General features: G+C 54.6%; 1 protein-coding gene across 3 annotated transcripts; it reads left to right on the top strand.

Moving 5' to 3' along the window:
* Nucleotides 1-6264: 6264 nt before the first annotated feature.
* On the top strand, nt 6265-15948 carry Ecsit (ECSIT signaling integrator). Of its 3 annotated transcripts, none has more exons than XM_042693893.1 (9): nt 6265-6363; nt 6877-7007; nt 8454-8572; nt 9780-10194; nt 10868-11091; nt 14600-14657; nt 14784-14932; nt 15045-15150; nt 15615-15948. In XM_042693893.1, the coding sequence occupies exons 3-9, from the start codon at nt 8477-8479 to the stop codon at nt 15866-15868; spliced, it is 1302 nt and encodes a 433-aa protein (XP_042549827.1). In that variant the 5' UTR covers nt 6265-6363; nt 6877-7007; nt 8454-8476; the 3' UTR covers nt 15869-15948. The 3 variants fall into 3 exon arrangements, with proteins under 3 accessions (XP_042549827.1, XP_042549828.1, XP_042549829.1); XM_042693894.1 differs by having other exon boundaries at nt 6271-6363; nt 6880-7007; XM_042693895.1 differs by lacking the exon at nt 6877-7007 and having other exon boundaries at nt 6289-6363.
* Nucleotides 15949-16177: the final 229 nt, after the last annotated feature.

Raw genomic sequence — 16177 nt, 5'->3', positions numbered from 1 at the left:
CCAATCTAGCATCTCATAAGGAACTGACTAAGCAGCAAGATCCTGGATTGATTGATTGATTTTTGGTCGTGGGGCCTGAACTCAGGGTCTGGGCGCTGTCCCTCAGCTCTTCAGCTCAAGGCTAGCGCTCTACCACTTGAGCCACAGCACCACTTCTGGCTTTTTCTGCTTATGTGGTGCTGAGGAATCAAACCCAGGGCTTCATGCATGCAAGGCAAGTGCTCTACCACTGAACCACCTTCCTAGCCCGAGATCCTGGCTTTATGTCCTCCACTCATCTGGGGGTCACTTGAGCAATGGGGTGACTATGTTATCAGGTTCTGGGTCATAAATATCCCTCCTAGGCCCCCACCTACACCAGCCTACCTTGAACTTGTCTGCAGACACCCCCCCCCCACACACACACACATGTGCACACAGGCGTGTATGCACACTGGTCCTAGGGCTACACTCAGAGCCTGGGTACTGTCCTTCAGCTTTTTGCCTCAAAGCTGGGACCCTACCACTGGAAACACAACTCTGCTTCTGGCTTTTGTTTTGTGCCGATCCGGTCTGGAGCTTGAACTCAGGGCCTGACTGTTGTCCTTGAGTTGCTTTTGCTCAAAGCTGGCGTACCTCTTGAGCCACATGGCCTCTTCTGGCTTCTTTGGTTAGTTTAGTGGAGAGAAGAGCCTTATGGACTTTCCTTTCCTTGTTGGCTTCGAACTGTGATCCTGAGATCTCAGCTTTCTGAGTAGGTAGGATGACAGGTGTGAGCCACCAGTGCTGGACTGCAGACCCTTATTGCCAGCTCTCCCCTCTGGACCACAGGGGGGACATGCCACCCCAATATCACACCACATTTGTCACGTCCAGGATGACACACCAGCAACCTGCCAGCTACTAATGATGTGTTAAGGACATGCAATTTGCTGGCCCAGCAATTTGCTACGGGTACAGCTATGGATATGCCAATCTGAGAACAGCCTTCCCTCCCTACTTTTTTTCTTTATGTTTTGCCATGTTCAGGACTGAACCCAGGGCATCTTGGATGCTAGGAAAACATTCTACCTTTTTTTTTTTTGGGGGGGGTTGTGGGGCTTGAACTCAGGGCATGGGCACTGTCCCTGAGCTTTTCTACTCAAGGCTAGCATTCTACACTTGGAGCCACAGTGCCACTTTTAGTTTTCTGGTGGTTAATTGGAAATAAGAGTCTCATGGATGGGCTGGGAAGGTGGCTCAATGGTAGAGTGCTTGCCTTGCATGCATGAAGCCCCTGGGTTCCATTCCTCAGTACCACATACACAGAAAAAGCCAGAAGTAGCCCTGTGGCTCAAGTGGTAGAATGCTAGCCTTGAACAAAAAGAAGCTAAAGGAGACCACCCACAACCAGAGTTTAAGCCCCAGGACTAGCAAAAAAAGTCTCATGGACTTTCCTGCCTGGGTTGGCTTTGCACTGTGATCCTCAGTTCTCAGCTTCCTGAGTAGCTGGGATTACAGGTATATCCAGCACCCTGAAACTCCAGCCCCTTTTAAATTTTATTTTGAGATAGGATCTCACTAAATTTCTCAGGTTGACCGCAAACTCCTTTTGGTTGTTGTTACTGCCTGTCCTAGGGCTTGAACTCAAGGCCTGCGTGCTATCCCTGAGCTTTTCTACTCAAGGCTAGCACTCTACTACTTGATCCATAACTCCACACCAGCTTTTTTTTTTTTCTGCCAGTCCTGGAGTTTGAACTCAGGGCCTGGGCGCTGTCCCTGAGCCTCTTTGTGCTCAAGGCTACCACTCTAAACACTTGAGCCATAGTGCTGCTTCCGGCTTTTTCTGAGTAGCTTATTGGAGACAGGTGTCTCACAGACTTTCCTGCCTGGACTGGCGTTGAACTGCGATCCTCAGATCTCAGCCTCCGGAGTAGCTAGGATGACAGCCCTGTGCCACGGCGCTAGGCTGGTGCCTCAAACGCTTGATCCTCTTCTCTGAGCTTCCCAAGGAGCCGGGATTACAGGCACCGCCCACCACTCCCGAGGTTCACAACCCCCTGTGGCCACATCACGCCCCAATCCTCACAACCCCCTCTCGGGCGGACCCTGACAGAACACACCAGCCCTGGACAGCCGGGGAAACCGAGTCCTGGGGGAGTGAAATCCTGGTCCCTGGGCGGTGGCAGAGCAGAATTTGAGCTCAGGCCCTTTCCCTTTCTGCCGTGAGGCTCGGGTTTCTGGACCTGACATGGGGGCCGCATAAACCGGTCTAAGCAGCACCCCGGGCCTTGCTGTCCCTTGGGGATGGGTGGGGGGGTCCCAGGCTAAGGACAGCGGTGGGAGGCTGGCAGGGCCTGGCCCCGGCCCTACCGCTCGCTCTGTGCGAGGGCGGGAAGGGGAGGCCAGCAGCCGTTCCAAGGTGGCAGAGGTAGGTGGGATTCCGGGCGACCGACGCCTGAGTCCCGCTTGCCTGCACGGGTGGCGTCTGCGCATGTGCGGGGCCGCGCTGCCCAGCGCCCCCTGGCGGCCGCCCCTGGGGGCGGGGCGCGGCGGTGGGCGGGGCGCGGCGGTGGGCGGGGCGCGGCGTCCGGACGGCGGTGACGTCACGCGCTGACTCACCCGGCGCGGGCTCCCCGGCTGGTGGCCGCTTGGCCATTTATAGAATCCGCTCGGGCTCTGAAGTCACCGCCCAGGCATGACGGGGGCGGGGGGGGGGGCGCTTGGTTCACCCCGGAATAGACAGCTCAGGGCGCCCCCTCCCTCCAGCCCCCCGAAGAGACGGCTCTTTTTAGGGCTGACCCTTTGTCTCCCCGTCTGTCGTGCTGTGTTCTCTTGATGTCGGTGTGGACAGGGTGACTCAGTTTCTCCCTATATCACCGTCAGGTAGATGGGACTAGGGACAGCCAGTGCCATCTCCAGGGCTAGCCTCAAAACGAACGACCCCTGTGCAATCCCCGTACTCAGCTCTACCTGGCATTTTCGAGGCCCTAGCCCCTCTGTGCCTCAGTTTCCCACCTAAATGTGGGGTCTTGTAAGAAGGAACAAGGTTTGACAAAAGCTGGTGGAGCCAGGAACATGTCAAAGGGAAATCCTGACACCCGGGCCTGAAGGATGCCCACCGCGGGGCCTTTGCATCGCAGTTCCTGCCCAGTGGAAACATTTTCTGCAAGATGTCTGCCTGGCCACTCCGGTGGCTCACGCCTGGAATCCTTGCCACTTGGGAAGTTGAGATCTGAGGTCCACAGTTCAAAGCCAGCCTGAGCAGAAAAGTCCAAGAGACTGTGTCTGTGTGCATGAGGCGGCCCTGGGGCTTGAATTCAGGGCCTGGGCGCCTGAGCCTCTTTGTATTCAAGGCTGGCACTCCACCCTTGAGCCACAGCGCCATTCCCAGCTTTTTCTGAGAAGTTTATTGGAGATAAGAGTTTTATGGACTTTCCTGCCAGGGCTGGCTTTGAACCATGATCCTCAGATCTCAGCCTCCTGAGTAGCTAGGATTACCAGCCCTGGCTTCCAAGAGACTATCTGCAATGTAACCAATGAAAGGTCAGAAGTGGAAGTGTGGCTCATCCCCCCCCCCCCAAACTGCCTGTCAATGGACAGGGGTTAAGCTATTCACAGAAGTACTTGCATCTGGAAGTCAGTGGGTACTTTGATCTTAATTGAGATTCTGGGTTCAGTCCCCAGTACCTTCTACTGCCCTCAGTCCCAAAAGTACTGCAAAATTCCCCAATACAACACAGACCTGAGTTCCTGTCCTAGCGTAACCACTGTAATTGCATTTATTTTGTGAACCTTCTTTCTTGGGGGGGTAGGGAGAATGGGTATCAGAGCTCACAGTCAGGACCAGAGCTTTTTAGCTCAAGGCTAAAGTAGTGCTCTACTACTTGAACCACAGCTCCACGTCCAGCCTCTTGATGGTTCATTACGGATAAGAGTCTTCCAGACATTCCTGCCCAGTCTGGCTTTGAACCACGATCCTCAGATCTCAGCTACAGTTACAGCTGTGAGCCCCTGGTTCGTGGCCCTTCATTACAGTTCATTTCTGTGCTTCTTTGTATTTCACAAGTATGTCAGCATCCTTCAGCCTTTTGGGACTCTTGTGAAGGGTACTCATCAATTATTTTGTATACTGCCTGCCTCGATTTGGCTTGTCTTAATTAGTCTGAGGTTTTTGCAGTTGCTGGGAAGGCTTCCAGAGAGGTGATGTTGTGACCTCTTCAGTGCGTCATCATGACGTCACTGTGACTCACGGATGGTGAGAGCAATCATGGCTCCTGGGTTAAGGTGGTGTCTGCCAGGACTGCATGTTCAAGAGACTCCAGTGGCCTATGGCTCAAGCCTGTTTAATCTCAGCTATTTAGGAAGGAGGCTTGTTTCTGAGGATGGCATTTTGAAGCCAGAATGTGTCAGGAGAGGAAAACAGGTTGTGTTGAGGAACTGGCATCAACAGGAGGAGGGAGAAAGGAGGGTGAGTATGGTCAGTTATGTCATAAAAAAAAAAAAATCGGGTAGGGCCGGGAAGGTGGCTCAGTGGTAGAGTGCTTGCCTAGCATGCATGAAACCTCACTACCACATACACAGAAGAAGCCGGAAGTGGTGCTGTGGCTCAAGTGGTAGAGTTCTAGCCTTGAGCCAAAGAAGCTCAGGGACAGCGCCTAAACCCTGAGTTGAAGTCCCAGGACCCGCAATAAATAAATAAATAAAGATAAAAATCAGGTACTTATAGAGTCACGGACTCTCTCTGGCAGTCAGACCCATAATCATACTCCGAGGAATAGGTGAGTGGTGTTACGTTAGGTATTTTAACAGTAGGACACAATCCTTTATCCTCATTAGTGACCCAATGGTGGTTCAGTACTGAAGGTTCAACTCAGGGCTTTGAACTCACTAGGCAGGCACGCTACGGATTAACCACGCCCCCAGCGCATGACCACGCCCCAGCAGGTAGCCGCGCCCCCAGCTCCCACTGATGGTCTGTCCAGGAAGCTATGTATGCAATGAAGCATGGGAAGGATCACAGAGGCTGGTTGGTTCAAATACTGCCTGCCCCTCTGTTGTGGGTTAAATTCCAATCTCCCCAGGATTGGGCAGAGATCCAGAAGTTAGTACAAATAAAGGCGTACTGTGGAAACATACACCTTAGCAGACTGTCATACAACAAATGCCCAGACTGGCTGGCTGACACACACACACATACACACACACACACACACACACACACACACACACACACAGAGGCCATTCCTGACTCCCTTCTTTTTGTTGACCCATATTCTCATGGTTATGTGCACACTTTAGCTTTGCTGGAGGTTTGAGACACTGTAAAGTTAAAAAAAAACATTAAAACACATTATTCCAACATCACAAAGATACACACATATTTGTGTACCCACAGGTGCACCACAGCGTTAGCACAAATACACCACCACACAGGAACCCCAGACCCTCAGGGTGAGTGGTCTTAGTTCCAGACTCCTGGAACTTCCAGATGGGGAGGGAAAGAGCCCTAGGATAAATCCCTATCCGAACAGCAACACACACTGTACTTGGATGGCTGTTTTGTATAGATTAGTTCAAACACACAAGAATCCCGGCCGGGCGCCGGCGGCTCGCGCCTGTCATCCCAGCTACTCAGGAGGCTGCGATCTGAGGATGGCGGTTCGAAGCCAGCCCGGGCAGGAAAAGCCCGTGAGACTCAGCTCCAAGTGATCACAGAAGAAGCCAGAAGTGGTGTGGTGGTTCACGCGGTAGCGGAGAGTCCCAAGCCTGTGTCTGACACGGCCAACCCGGCGGGGAGAGGCGGGCCTGGCTCCCTCCAGCCGCGCGGGCCCGCGCTCGGCGCCACCGTGTGCGGGGCGCGGGGGAATCGAACCCGGGGCTTCCCGCTCCACCGCGGCGCCCCCCCCCCCCCCCCGAGGAGACGCACTTCCGCTCTCCGAGGAACGCATGCGCAGACGCCCGCGGCTCGCTCCGCTTCTCCAGCCGCGCTCGGCTGGAGCCCGTCGCTGCCTCGATGGTGTCACCTGTACCAAGGGCCAGGGGCGGCGCCCGGGCCCTGAGTTCCAGCCCCAGGATAATCCCACTCTCCCCGCGGCTCGGCTGGAGCGGGCGGGGTCTCCGGCGGGCCTCCGAGGACTCCCGGGCCTGGCAGCCGCCCGCGCCGCTCCCCCGGCGACCGCGCCGCACGCCGGCGCCAGGGGGACTCAAGCCTGGCTCGCCCGGAGGCGGGGCCCACGTGTTTCCTCCTTCCTATTGGTGAATTTCCCCTTGGGGGCGGGACTTACCAAACTGGCCTTCGTGATTCGCCGTTTCTCTCTCTCTCTCTCTCTCTCTGGGTCAACATGGCGGCGCCCGCCGCTAGGACGCAGCCGGCCCGGAGTCCGTGGCCGGCCGCGTGAGGAGGTGAGGTTACGCGTGGAGGGGACTCGAACTCGAGGCGCTGGGTGTCCCGAGGGTCCCGTTCTGTGTCTGGAGTCCCCGGAGGTCGTTCGCATGGAGGGCCGCGGCTGTCAGGCGAGAGCGCTGTGACCTTTTGGGGGTGCGGGGTAGGGTTGCTCGGGCAGTGACTTCCCTTGTGACCCGTTTGGCTCAGAGAGGTTACGGCTGTCGCCCGAGGTCACACAGCAGTCGGCAGTGAGGCTGGCACTGGAACCTGTTTTCCCTGGGGATCCCCCAGTGCTGGCAGCCGGCCAACGTCGGGGTTCCGATTTGTAGTGTTTTCCTTAAAATTTCCCGCTTCTTCTCAGTTGTTTGGCATTTGTCAGGCACTAACTTACCACATGCCAGGCCCTGCCCCGATGCTGGGGACACAGCAGTAAGGAGGACACCCCACATCCCTGAGTGTGGAAGACACTGAACAAATCAGAAATAAAGTCTGGGCGCTGGTGGCTCACGCCTGTCATCCTGGCTTCTCAGCAGGCTGAGATCTGAGGATCGCCGTTCCAAGACAGCAGGAAAGTCAGAGACCCTTACCTCCAGTGCATCAGCAAAAAGCCAGACGTGGAGATGTGGCTCCAGTAGTAGAGTGTTAGCCTTGAGTGGAAAAGGTAAGGACAGCGCCCAGGTACTGAGTTCAAGCTCCAGGACGGACAGAAAAACAAAAACATAGGAGCTGGGAAGGTGGCTCAGTGGTAGAGCGCTTGCCTTGCATGCCTGAGGCGCTGGGTTCGATTCCTCAGCACCACATAAGCAGAAAAAAAAAGCCAGAAGTGCCGCTGTGGCTCAAGTGGTAGAGTGCTAGCCTTGAGCTGAAGAGCTGAGGGACAGCGCCCAGGCCCAGAGTTCAAGCCCCAAGACCGGAACCCCCCCCCAAAAAAAACCCAAAAACAAACCCAAAAACATAAATACCTACCTCCCTAGTGGGCCAGGTGCCAATTGCTCACAACTATATTTCTAGCTACTCAGGAGGCTGAGATCTGAAGATCATGTTTTGAAGCCAGTCTGGGCAGGAAAGTCTGTGAGACTCTAATCCCCACTAAACTACCAAAAGAGGCAGAAGTGAAGCTCTGGCTCAAGTGGTAGAACACAAGCCTTGAGCAAAAAGAAGTTCAGGAGGGCTTGAAAGGTGGCTCAGTGGTAGAGCGCTTGCCTTGCATGCATGATGTCCTAGGTTCCATTCCTTAGCACCACATAAGCAGAAAAAGCCGGAAGTGGCGCTGTGGCTCAAGTGGTAGAGCACTCGCCTTGAGCTGAAGAGCTGAGGGACAGTGCCCAGGCCCAGAGTTCAGGCCCCATGACCGACCAAAAAAAAAAAAAAGCAGCAGCTCAGGGTTCTGGGCCTGTGGCTTAATGGTAGAGTGCTTGCCTAGCATGCATGAAGCCCTGGGTTTGATTCCTGAGCACCACATAAACAGGAAAAAGCAGAAATGGCACTGTAGCTCAAGAATCAGAGTGCTAGCCTTGAGCAAAAGCAGCTCAGGGACAATGCCCAGGTCCTGAGTTCAAGCCTCAGGACTGGGGGGAGGGGGTGGCGGGGGGAAGAAGGAGTCCAAGTTTGGGACAGTGCCCAGGTTCTGAGTTGAGTCCCCAGGACTGGCACCAAAATAAATGAATAAACACATGGAAAAAAAATTTTTTTTTGTTGGTTGTGGGACTTGAACTCAGGAGCCTGGGCACTAGCCAGACTCTTGCTCAAGGAGAGCGCTCTACCACTTTGAGCCACAGCGCTACTCCATGTCTCCTGGTGATTAACTGGAGACGAGTCTCATGGGCTTTCTTGCTGGGATTGGCTTTGAACTGCAATCCTTAGATCTCAGCCTCTGAGTAGCTGGGATGACAGGTTTGGGCCACATCACCCAGCTCAGTATTTTGTTGTTTAATGATCCAGTAGTGAAGAGCCCATTCCATGAACAATTTCCTACTGAGAGAGAATTGTGTGGCACTCTAGACCCAGGACCTGGGCCGGGGGCCTGGCAATCGCAGAGGCTGGTTGGCTTCCCATGGACTCTGCGCAGGAGGACTGCCACCTTAATGCTGTCTCCTGTCTTCACCAGGTGGTGGACTGACGGTCTGAAGCATGAGCTGGGTACGGGCCACCCTGCTGGCCCGAGGCCTTTCCAAGGCCTGGGGAGGCATCCGTGCGACTCCCCGCACGCGAGCCCCCTTCCCTCAGGTGACTGCCGGCTGGGCATTCGTTGTGGGGTGCGGAGGGAGGAAGGAGGCTGCGGTTTGCTCTCTGCCTATCAGATTGGGCCTGAAGCAGCGCCCTCTGAAACCGGGGGCCCGTGGCTTCACGTTAGTCAGCTCTAGTATTCACTTTTTGAGCTAGGGGCTTGCTAACTTGGCCCGCAATGCTCTCCAGTTGCCAATTCTGTCCTTCCCTCCTGAGTGGCTGGGATTACAGGCATGAGCTACATATTTGGCTTGTGAAGCATATTAAGGGGTGCTAGTGCACATATGGGTGAGGGTGTTGACTTTGAAATTAAGGTTGTAGGGGGCTGGGAAGGTGGCTCAGTGGTAAAGCGCTTGCCTTGCATGCCTGAGGCCCTGGGTTCGATTCCTCAGCACCACATGAGCAAAAAGAAAAAAAGCCGGAAGTGGCGCTGTGGCTCAAGTGGTAGAGCGCTAGCCTTGAGCTGAAGAGCTGAGGGACAGCGCCCAGGCCCAGAGTTCAGGCCCCACGACTGACCCCCCCCCCCCAAAAAAAAAAAAAAGCTCAACTCAGAAAATGGATCTAACTTCCTCTACCAGCCTTCATCTTGTTTTGTTTTGTGTGTGCCAGTACTGGCTGGTACCTGGTGCTGCTCCTTAGCTCTTTCACTCAAGGCTGGTGCTCTACCAATTGAGCCACAAGCTCAATTTCTAGCATTTTGCTTTTTTTTTTTTTGCCAGTCCTGAGCCTTGAACTCTGGGCCTGAGCGCTGTATCTAACTAAGCTCCTTTTGCTCAAGGCTGGCACTTTACCACTTGAGTTATAGCACCACATGCAGCTTTTTCATTGGAGATAAAAAGACTCACAGACTGTCCTGCCCAGGCTGGCTTGGAACAGTCCTCTGATCTCAGCCTCCTGAGTGGCGAGGATTGTAGGCATGTGCCACCACATACACCTGGCTTGCTTTATTTGAGGCTGGGTCTCACGTGGAACTGGAGAGCCTCTACCTGCTGAGTGCTGGGATTACAGGCATGCCCTCTACCCAGTACTGTGTCTTCTCCGACTTCAGTAATCATGGCTTTGTAACCACAGTACCATACTTGCTCAGAGGCCCTGGGAATTACCACCATCTTCCTCTTCCAGAAAATGAAACTGACGACCCCCCCCCACCTCCACCCCAGTCATTTGGGGGGTGCCAGTTTCCAGCCTGTGGCTCCTTATTCCCCAGGGGCCCCTCCAGGCCCCACGAGGCCTCCACTGTGGCGCAGCTGCTCCCCGCGAGGAGACGTCCCTGGCGCCGCGCCCGCCCGAGCCCCCGCGGAAGCCAGTCAAGGCCCCCCAGCCCCACGAGGAGCTGTTCGGGCCGCCGGGGGAGGATCGGAGCAAGGGGAGCTTCCTGCGCGCCCTGCAGAGCTTTTCCCAGTACAGCGTGCGCAGGCGCGGCCACGTGGACTTCATCTACTTGGCCCTGAGCAAGATGCGGGAGTTCGGCGTGGAGCGGGACCTGGCAGCCTACAACCAGCTGCTGGACGTCTTCCCCAAGGAGGTCTTCCGGCCCCGCAACGTCTTCCAGCGCATCTTCGTCCACTACCCGCGGCAGCAGGAGTGCGGGATCGCGGTCCTGGAGCAGATGGAGAGATTCGGTGAGGCCTGCCCCAGCCCCTCTCCCCCGGCATCCTGCGCGCCTCTCCCCCTGTTCCCTCCCCCAGGCTGCTCACTGAATCTTGCTGTGTGGCTGTGAACTCGGCCCACTTGTCTCAGTCTCCCAAGGGTCAGAACTACAGGCGTGTGCCACAACTCCCGTCCTCACTTTCTCCTTCTGTCCTTCATCTCTTTCCTGCCTCCTTTTCTTTTGTCAGTCATGGGGCTTGAACTGTGGGCCTGGGCGCTGTCCTTCAGCTCAAGGCGAGCGCTCTACCACTTGAGCCACGGCGACACTTCCGGTTTCCTGGTGGTTCATCGGAGATAAGAATCTCACAGACTTTCTTGCCTGTGCTAGCTTTGAACTGTGATCCTCAGATCTCAGCCTCCTGAGTAGCTAGGATGACAGGTGTGAGCCACCAGCGCCCAGCGTAAAATTTTTTTCTTTTTTTTTTTTTGGTCAGTTGTGAGGCTTGCACTCTGGGCCTGGGCGCTGTCCCTGAGCTCTTTAGTTCCAGGCGAGCGCTCTACCACTTGAGCCACAGCGCCACTTCCCTGCCTCCTTCTTTATATCTCTCTTCTGATCCTAATCTTCCCGTCCATTACCCATCCCCTGACTTCAATATTCTCCCTCTCCCCTGCCTCCCTGTGGTTCTCCCTGCATCTCCCGCCCAGGCGTCATGCCCAACAAAGACACGGAGTTCCTGCTGATTCAGATATTTGGACGCAAAAGCTACCCCATGCTCAAGTACCTGCGTATGAGGCTGTGGTTCACCCGATTCCAAAACATCAACCCGTTCCCCGTGCCTCGCGAGCTGCCCCAGGATCCTGTGGACCTGGCCAGGCTGGGCCTGCGGCACGTGGAGCCTGACCTCAGCGCGCGGGTCACCGTCTACCAGGTATCAATTCCAGTCTACAGCCGTCACTGCCCATGCCCGCTAGGCCCCTTCACTCACCTTGGGTGGGCAGTGCAGAACAAGTTCCGATCCCCTGCTCTACCCTCCAGTGGCTTTCCATGGCCCGTGCTTCTTGCCGTACTGTGACCTTAATCCGTTCAGTGGCTATAAGAAAGAACCCTAGAAGCTGGGTGCTGGTGGATCACGCCTGTCATCCTAGCTACCCCGGAGGCTGAGATCTGAGGATCGAGGTTCAAAGCCAGCCTGGACAGGAAAGTCCGTGACTCTTATCTCTAATTAACGACCAGAAAGCTGGAAGTGGCTCTGTGGCTCAAGTAGAGCACTCACCTTGAGGTGAATTGCTCAGGGACAGCACCCAGGCCCAGAGTTCAAGCCCCACAACAGCCAAAAACCCAAACACCTAGAGCAGAGCTGAGGGTATAGGAAGCCCAGGGTTCCAGCTCAGCATTGGGGGCGGGGGGACGTACATTTAGCTGGAAGTCCAGCTTGCGTGGTGTTGATATCTTAGTTTCAGATGGATGCATACATAGAAGCTTTTCACTTGCTGTCACTGGGAGCCAAGCACTGGTAGCTTATCCCTGTCGTCCTAGCTCATGGGAGGCTGAGATCTGAAGATCGCAGTTCGAAGCCAGCCGGGGCCGGGTAGCCTGTGGGACTCTTTATCTCCAAACTGCAAGTGTTGCTGTGGCTGAAAGTGGTAGAGCATGAGCTTTGAGCAAAAGAGCTCAGGGACAGCGCCCAGGCCCGGAGTTCAAGCCCCAGGACCAACCAAAATGAAAAAATCACTTGGGGGCTGGGAAGGTGGCTCGGTGGTAGAGCGCTTGCCTTGCATGCATGAGGGCCTGGGTTTGATTCCTCAGCACCAGGTAAGTAGAAAAAGCTGGAAGTGACGCTGTGGCTCAAGTGGTAGAATGCTCACCTTGAGCGGAAGAGCTGACGGACAGCGCCCAGGCCCAGAGTTCAGCCCCCACAACCGACCAAAAAAAAATCAGTTGGCAAGACAGAAAGCCAGGGAAACTCAGGCCACACTCATTTGTTTTCATTTTGTTTTTGCTTTTTTTCTTTTACCTTAAGTAGTTAAACATGAAATAGATGTCTTCTATTCCTGTCCCCGCCACCTCATTCTTTGAAATCATTGTCTTTGCTCTTTTTTTTTTCTTTCTTTTTGGTACAAATCCCAGGGCTTGAACTTAGTCTTAGCTTTTCTCTCAAGGCTGGCATCCTACCATTTGAGCCACAGCTCTGTTTCTTGATATTTGGTGGTTAAGTGAAGATGAAAGTGTCTTAGATTTGTGTGCCCAGGGTTGGCTTCAAACTAATACTCAGATCTCAGCCTCCTGAGGAGTTAGGATAAGTGTGAACCTCTGGTGCTTGGCTTATTTTTTATTTTTTGTCAGTCATGGGGCTTGAACTCAGGACCCAAGCACTATCCCTGAGTTTTTTTACTCAAGGCTAATGCTCTACCACTTTGAACCACAATGCCACTTTTGGTTTTCTGGTAATTCATTGGAGATGAGTCTTTTGGACTTTCCTGCCCAGGCTGGCTTCAAACCATGATCCTCAGATCTCTGCCTCCTGAGTAGCTAGGATTATGAGCCATCAGTACCCAGCTTACTTTTTTTTTTTTAATATTTTTTGTACCGGGCGCCAGTGGCTCACGCCTGTCATCCTAGCTACTCAGGAGGCTGAGATCTGAGGACCACAGCTCAAAGCCAGCCCTGAGACTGGCTTTGAAAGCCTGTGAGACTCTTATCTCCAATAAACCACCAGAAAACCAGAAGTGGCGCTGTAGCTCAAGTGGTAGAGCACTAGCCTTGAGCTGAGGAGCACAGGGACAGTGCCCAGGACCAGAGTTCAAGCCCACAACTGACCAAAAAATATGTTTTTTGCAGTGCTGGGAATGAAACCTAGGGCCTTGCATCTGCTAGGCAAGCGCTTTCCCACTGAGCTGAACCCCTGTTCTAGGGTTTCAGTGCCATCTCAAGTAAGGTCTGTTAATTACCCTTATTTTGAAATTGGAGAGACTGAGGCACTGAGGTACAGTGACTTGGTTGAAGCCACACAGCCGGTGACAAAGCCAGGATTTTACTGTAGTTGGGTGGCTCCAGGGTTCCCTCAGGGTGAGCGTGTTTGTGCATGTGTATGTGCGTGTATGTGTGTGTATACCAGTCCTAGGCCTTGAGCTGATGGCCTGGGCACTGTTCCTGAGCTTTTTTGCCCAAGGCTGGCGTTCTACTACTTGAGCCACAGCTACTTCTGGATTTTGGGGTGGTTAATTAGAGATAAGAGTCTCATGAGGGCTGGGAAGGTGGCTCAGTGGTAGAGCCTTGTATGCATGAGGCCTTGGCTTTGATTCCTCAGTACCACATAAGCAGAAAAAGTCAGAAGTGGCGCTGTGGCTCAAGTGGTAGAGCCCTAGCCTTGAGCTGAAGAGCTGAGGGGCAGCACCTGGGCCCAGAGTTCAAGCCCCACCACCGACAAAAAAAAAAAAAAAATAGTAAGAGTCTTATGAGCCAGGTGCTGATGGCTCACACTTGTAATCATAACTACTCAGGAGGATGAGATCTGAGGATCGAGGGTGGATGCCAGACCAGGCAGAAAAGTCTGTGTCTGTGAGACTCTTTTTCTTTTTTTTTTTTGGGTCCGGTCATGGGGCCTGAACTCTGGGCCTGGGCGCTGTCCCTCAGCTCTTCAGCTCAAGGCTAGCGCTCTACCACTTGAGCCACAGCGCCACTTCCAGCTTTTTATTTTTTGCTTATGTGGTGCTGAGGAATCGAACCCAGGGCCTCGAGCATGCAAACGCTCTACCACTGAGCCACCTTTCCAGCCCCCGTGAGACTCTTACATCCAATTAATCACAGAAAAAGCTGGAAGTGATAGATTGCTAGCCTTGAGCAAAAAAGGAACTCAAGGATAGAGCCCGGGCCCTGAGTTCAAGCCCCAAGACTGACTTAAAAAACTTTCAGCCAGGCGCTGGTGGCTCACGCCTATAATCCTAGCAACTCAGGAGGCTGAGATCTGAGGATCGTGGTTCAAAGCCAGCCCGGGCAGGAGAGACTGAGACTCCTATCTCCAATAAACTACCAGAAAACCAGAAGTGGCGCTGTAGCTCAAGTGGTAGAGCACTTGCCTTGAGCTGAAGAGCTGAGGGGCAGCACTCAGGCCCAGAGTTCAAGCCCCACAGCCAGCTGACCAAAATCAATCAATCAATCAATCAGGGACTTTCCTGCCCAGGCTGCCTTTGAACCATGATCCCCAGTTCTCAGCTTTCTGAGTAGCTGGGATTATAGGCGTCAGTGCCCAGCCAGTGTGACCACCTTAAATGTTGATAGCTGTGACCGTATTGGACAGAAGGAAAGAGGGGACTGGTTGGTGACATGTAGGAACTAGCTAAGGTGTCGGTGTACTAGCATCCCTGAGGCTTCCATCTCTGTCTTCTGGTGCTATATCGGCTGGGTGCTACAAGCTTCTGTCCCTGCTTTTCCCATAGATGTCTTTGCCCAATGACATGACAAGGACAGAGGAGGCCACGAAACCCCACATTGTAGGTAAGGCCCCAAGCACAGGGCAGCGAGGCCTGTGACCTTTCCCAGTCCTGCCCGTTCCCCCGGGGCCTGTGACCTGTGGCCTCCCTGGGCCTTTGGGAGCCAGTTCAAACATGGTCTCCACCGCAGGAATCCAGAGTCCAGATCAGCAGGCTGCCCTGGCCCGCCACGACCCAGCCCGGCCTGTCTTTGTGGAGGGCCCCTTCTCCCTGTGGCTCCATAATAAGTGTGTCTATTACCACATCCTCAGAGCTGACCCGCTGCCCCCTGAGGAGAGGGTGAGAGCCCCCCCCCCATGGCATGGGGGGCCCTGGTGGGTGGGCTACTGGGCAGGGAGGCTTGCAAGATCCTGGGCCTCTGACCCTGCCTGCTCCCTGTACCTCGAGATAGGAAGTGGAGGAGATCCCTGAGGAATGGAATCTCTACTATCCCATGAAGCTGGACCTGGAGTATGGCAGGGGCGGCTGGGATGACTATGAGTTTGACATCGATGAAGGTAAACATCTGGCTGGGCAGGGCTCAGCACTAAACAAGCTGTGTGGTCTCTGGGGACCCAGGCTGAGACACACCCCCACTCAGCAGGCATCTACCCAAGCCATGAGCCTCCAGGCTTAAGGCCTGAATAGGCCTGTCCCTCCTTCCAGGATTGTCCTTCATGAAACTCTTCCATACTGATGATGGGGGGCCGGGGAGGCTGGGTGGGTTACCCCAGGTCAGCCAGGAAACAGGCAAGTTATATTTTGGGGAATTTTGAGAGTGGTGGTATGCAGAATTAGGAAGAAGCAAGCAGGCTGGACCTTTTAAGTGCGGAATGTGTGTAGTTGGGGCAGAGGGGACAGCTGGTGCAAAGGTATGGAGACATCCCACACAGACGCTTTCTCCACAGGGGGCTCGGACAGTGGACATGGGGTGAGGGGGCTGTTGCACCCCATTGCACTCTCTCTCTCTCTCTGCCAACAGTGGAAGAAGGCCCGATCTTCGCCATGTGCATGGCAGGTGCCCACGACCAGGCCACACTAGCCAAGTGGATCCAGGGCCTGCAGGAGACCAACCCAGCCCTGGCCCAGATCCCTGTGGTCTTCCGCTTGGCAGGAGTTTCAGGGGAGCTCCTGACACCCACAGGGATGGAGGAGCCGACTGGACCCGTTTCTGAGGGCCACCAGGACGCTGACGACCATCAACAGCCACAGCAGCAGAGTCACGGGGGATCCTGAGCACAGGCAGCGGCTCCTGGAGGCTGTGGACCGCGGGCGAACTTTTGAGTGTACAGCAAATAAAAATATTGTTGCCTGGGGCTGTCTTCCCTCCTCTCTGGCAGCGCAGCATCCCTTCCCCCGATCGCCCCAGGACGCCCCACACGGGTCACGCCTCCTACTCCACTGGATGGACTCCTCGGCCTCCACCACTCCGGGTCGTGGCCACGAACCTCAGCCCTTCCTTTAACGAAATTAGAAAATTACCCCAGCCTGTAATCCTCAGGAGGCTGAGATCTGAGGATTGCAGCTCCAAGCCATCCCGGGAAG

The sequence above is a fragment of the Dipodomys spectabilis genome, unplaced genomic scaffold (genome assembly GCF_019054845.1).
Source record: "Dipodomys spectabilis isolate Male_0828 unplaced genomic scaffold, ASM1905484v1 ptg000173l, whole genome shotgun sequence".
Lineage (NCBI taxonomy): Eukaryota > Metazoa > Chordata > Mammalia > Rodentia > Heteromyidae > Dipodomys > Dipodomys spectabilis.
The sequence above is the reverse complement of the archived record's forward strand: the minus strand, read 5'-3'. Positions and strand labels throughout refer to the sequence as shown.

Coding starts and splice junctions, on each gene's coding strand:
- Ecsit (XM_042693893.1), top strand. CDS start 8,477: ATGAGCTGGGTACGGGCCACCCTGCTGGCCCGAGGCCTTTCCAAGGCC. Junction 8,573..9,779: donor CGCGAGCCCCCTTCCCTCAG/GTGACTGCCGGC, acceptor CTTATTCCCCAG/GGGCCCCTCCAGGCCCCACG. Junction 14,933..15,044: donor CGCTGCCCCCTGAGGAGAGG/GTGAGAGCCCCC, acceptor ACCTCGAGATAG/GAAGTGGAGGAGATCCCTGA.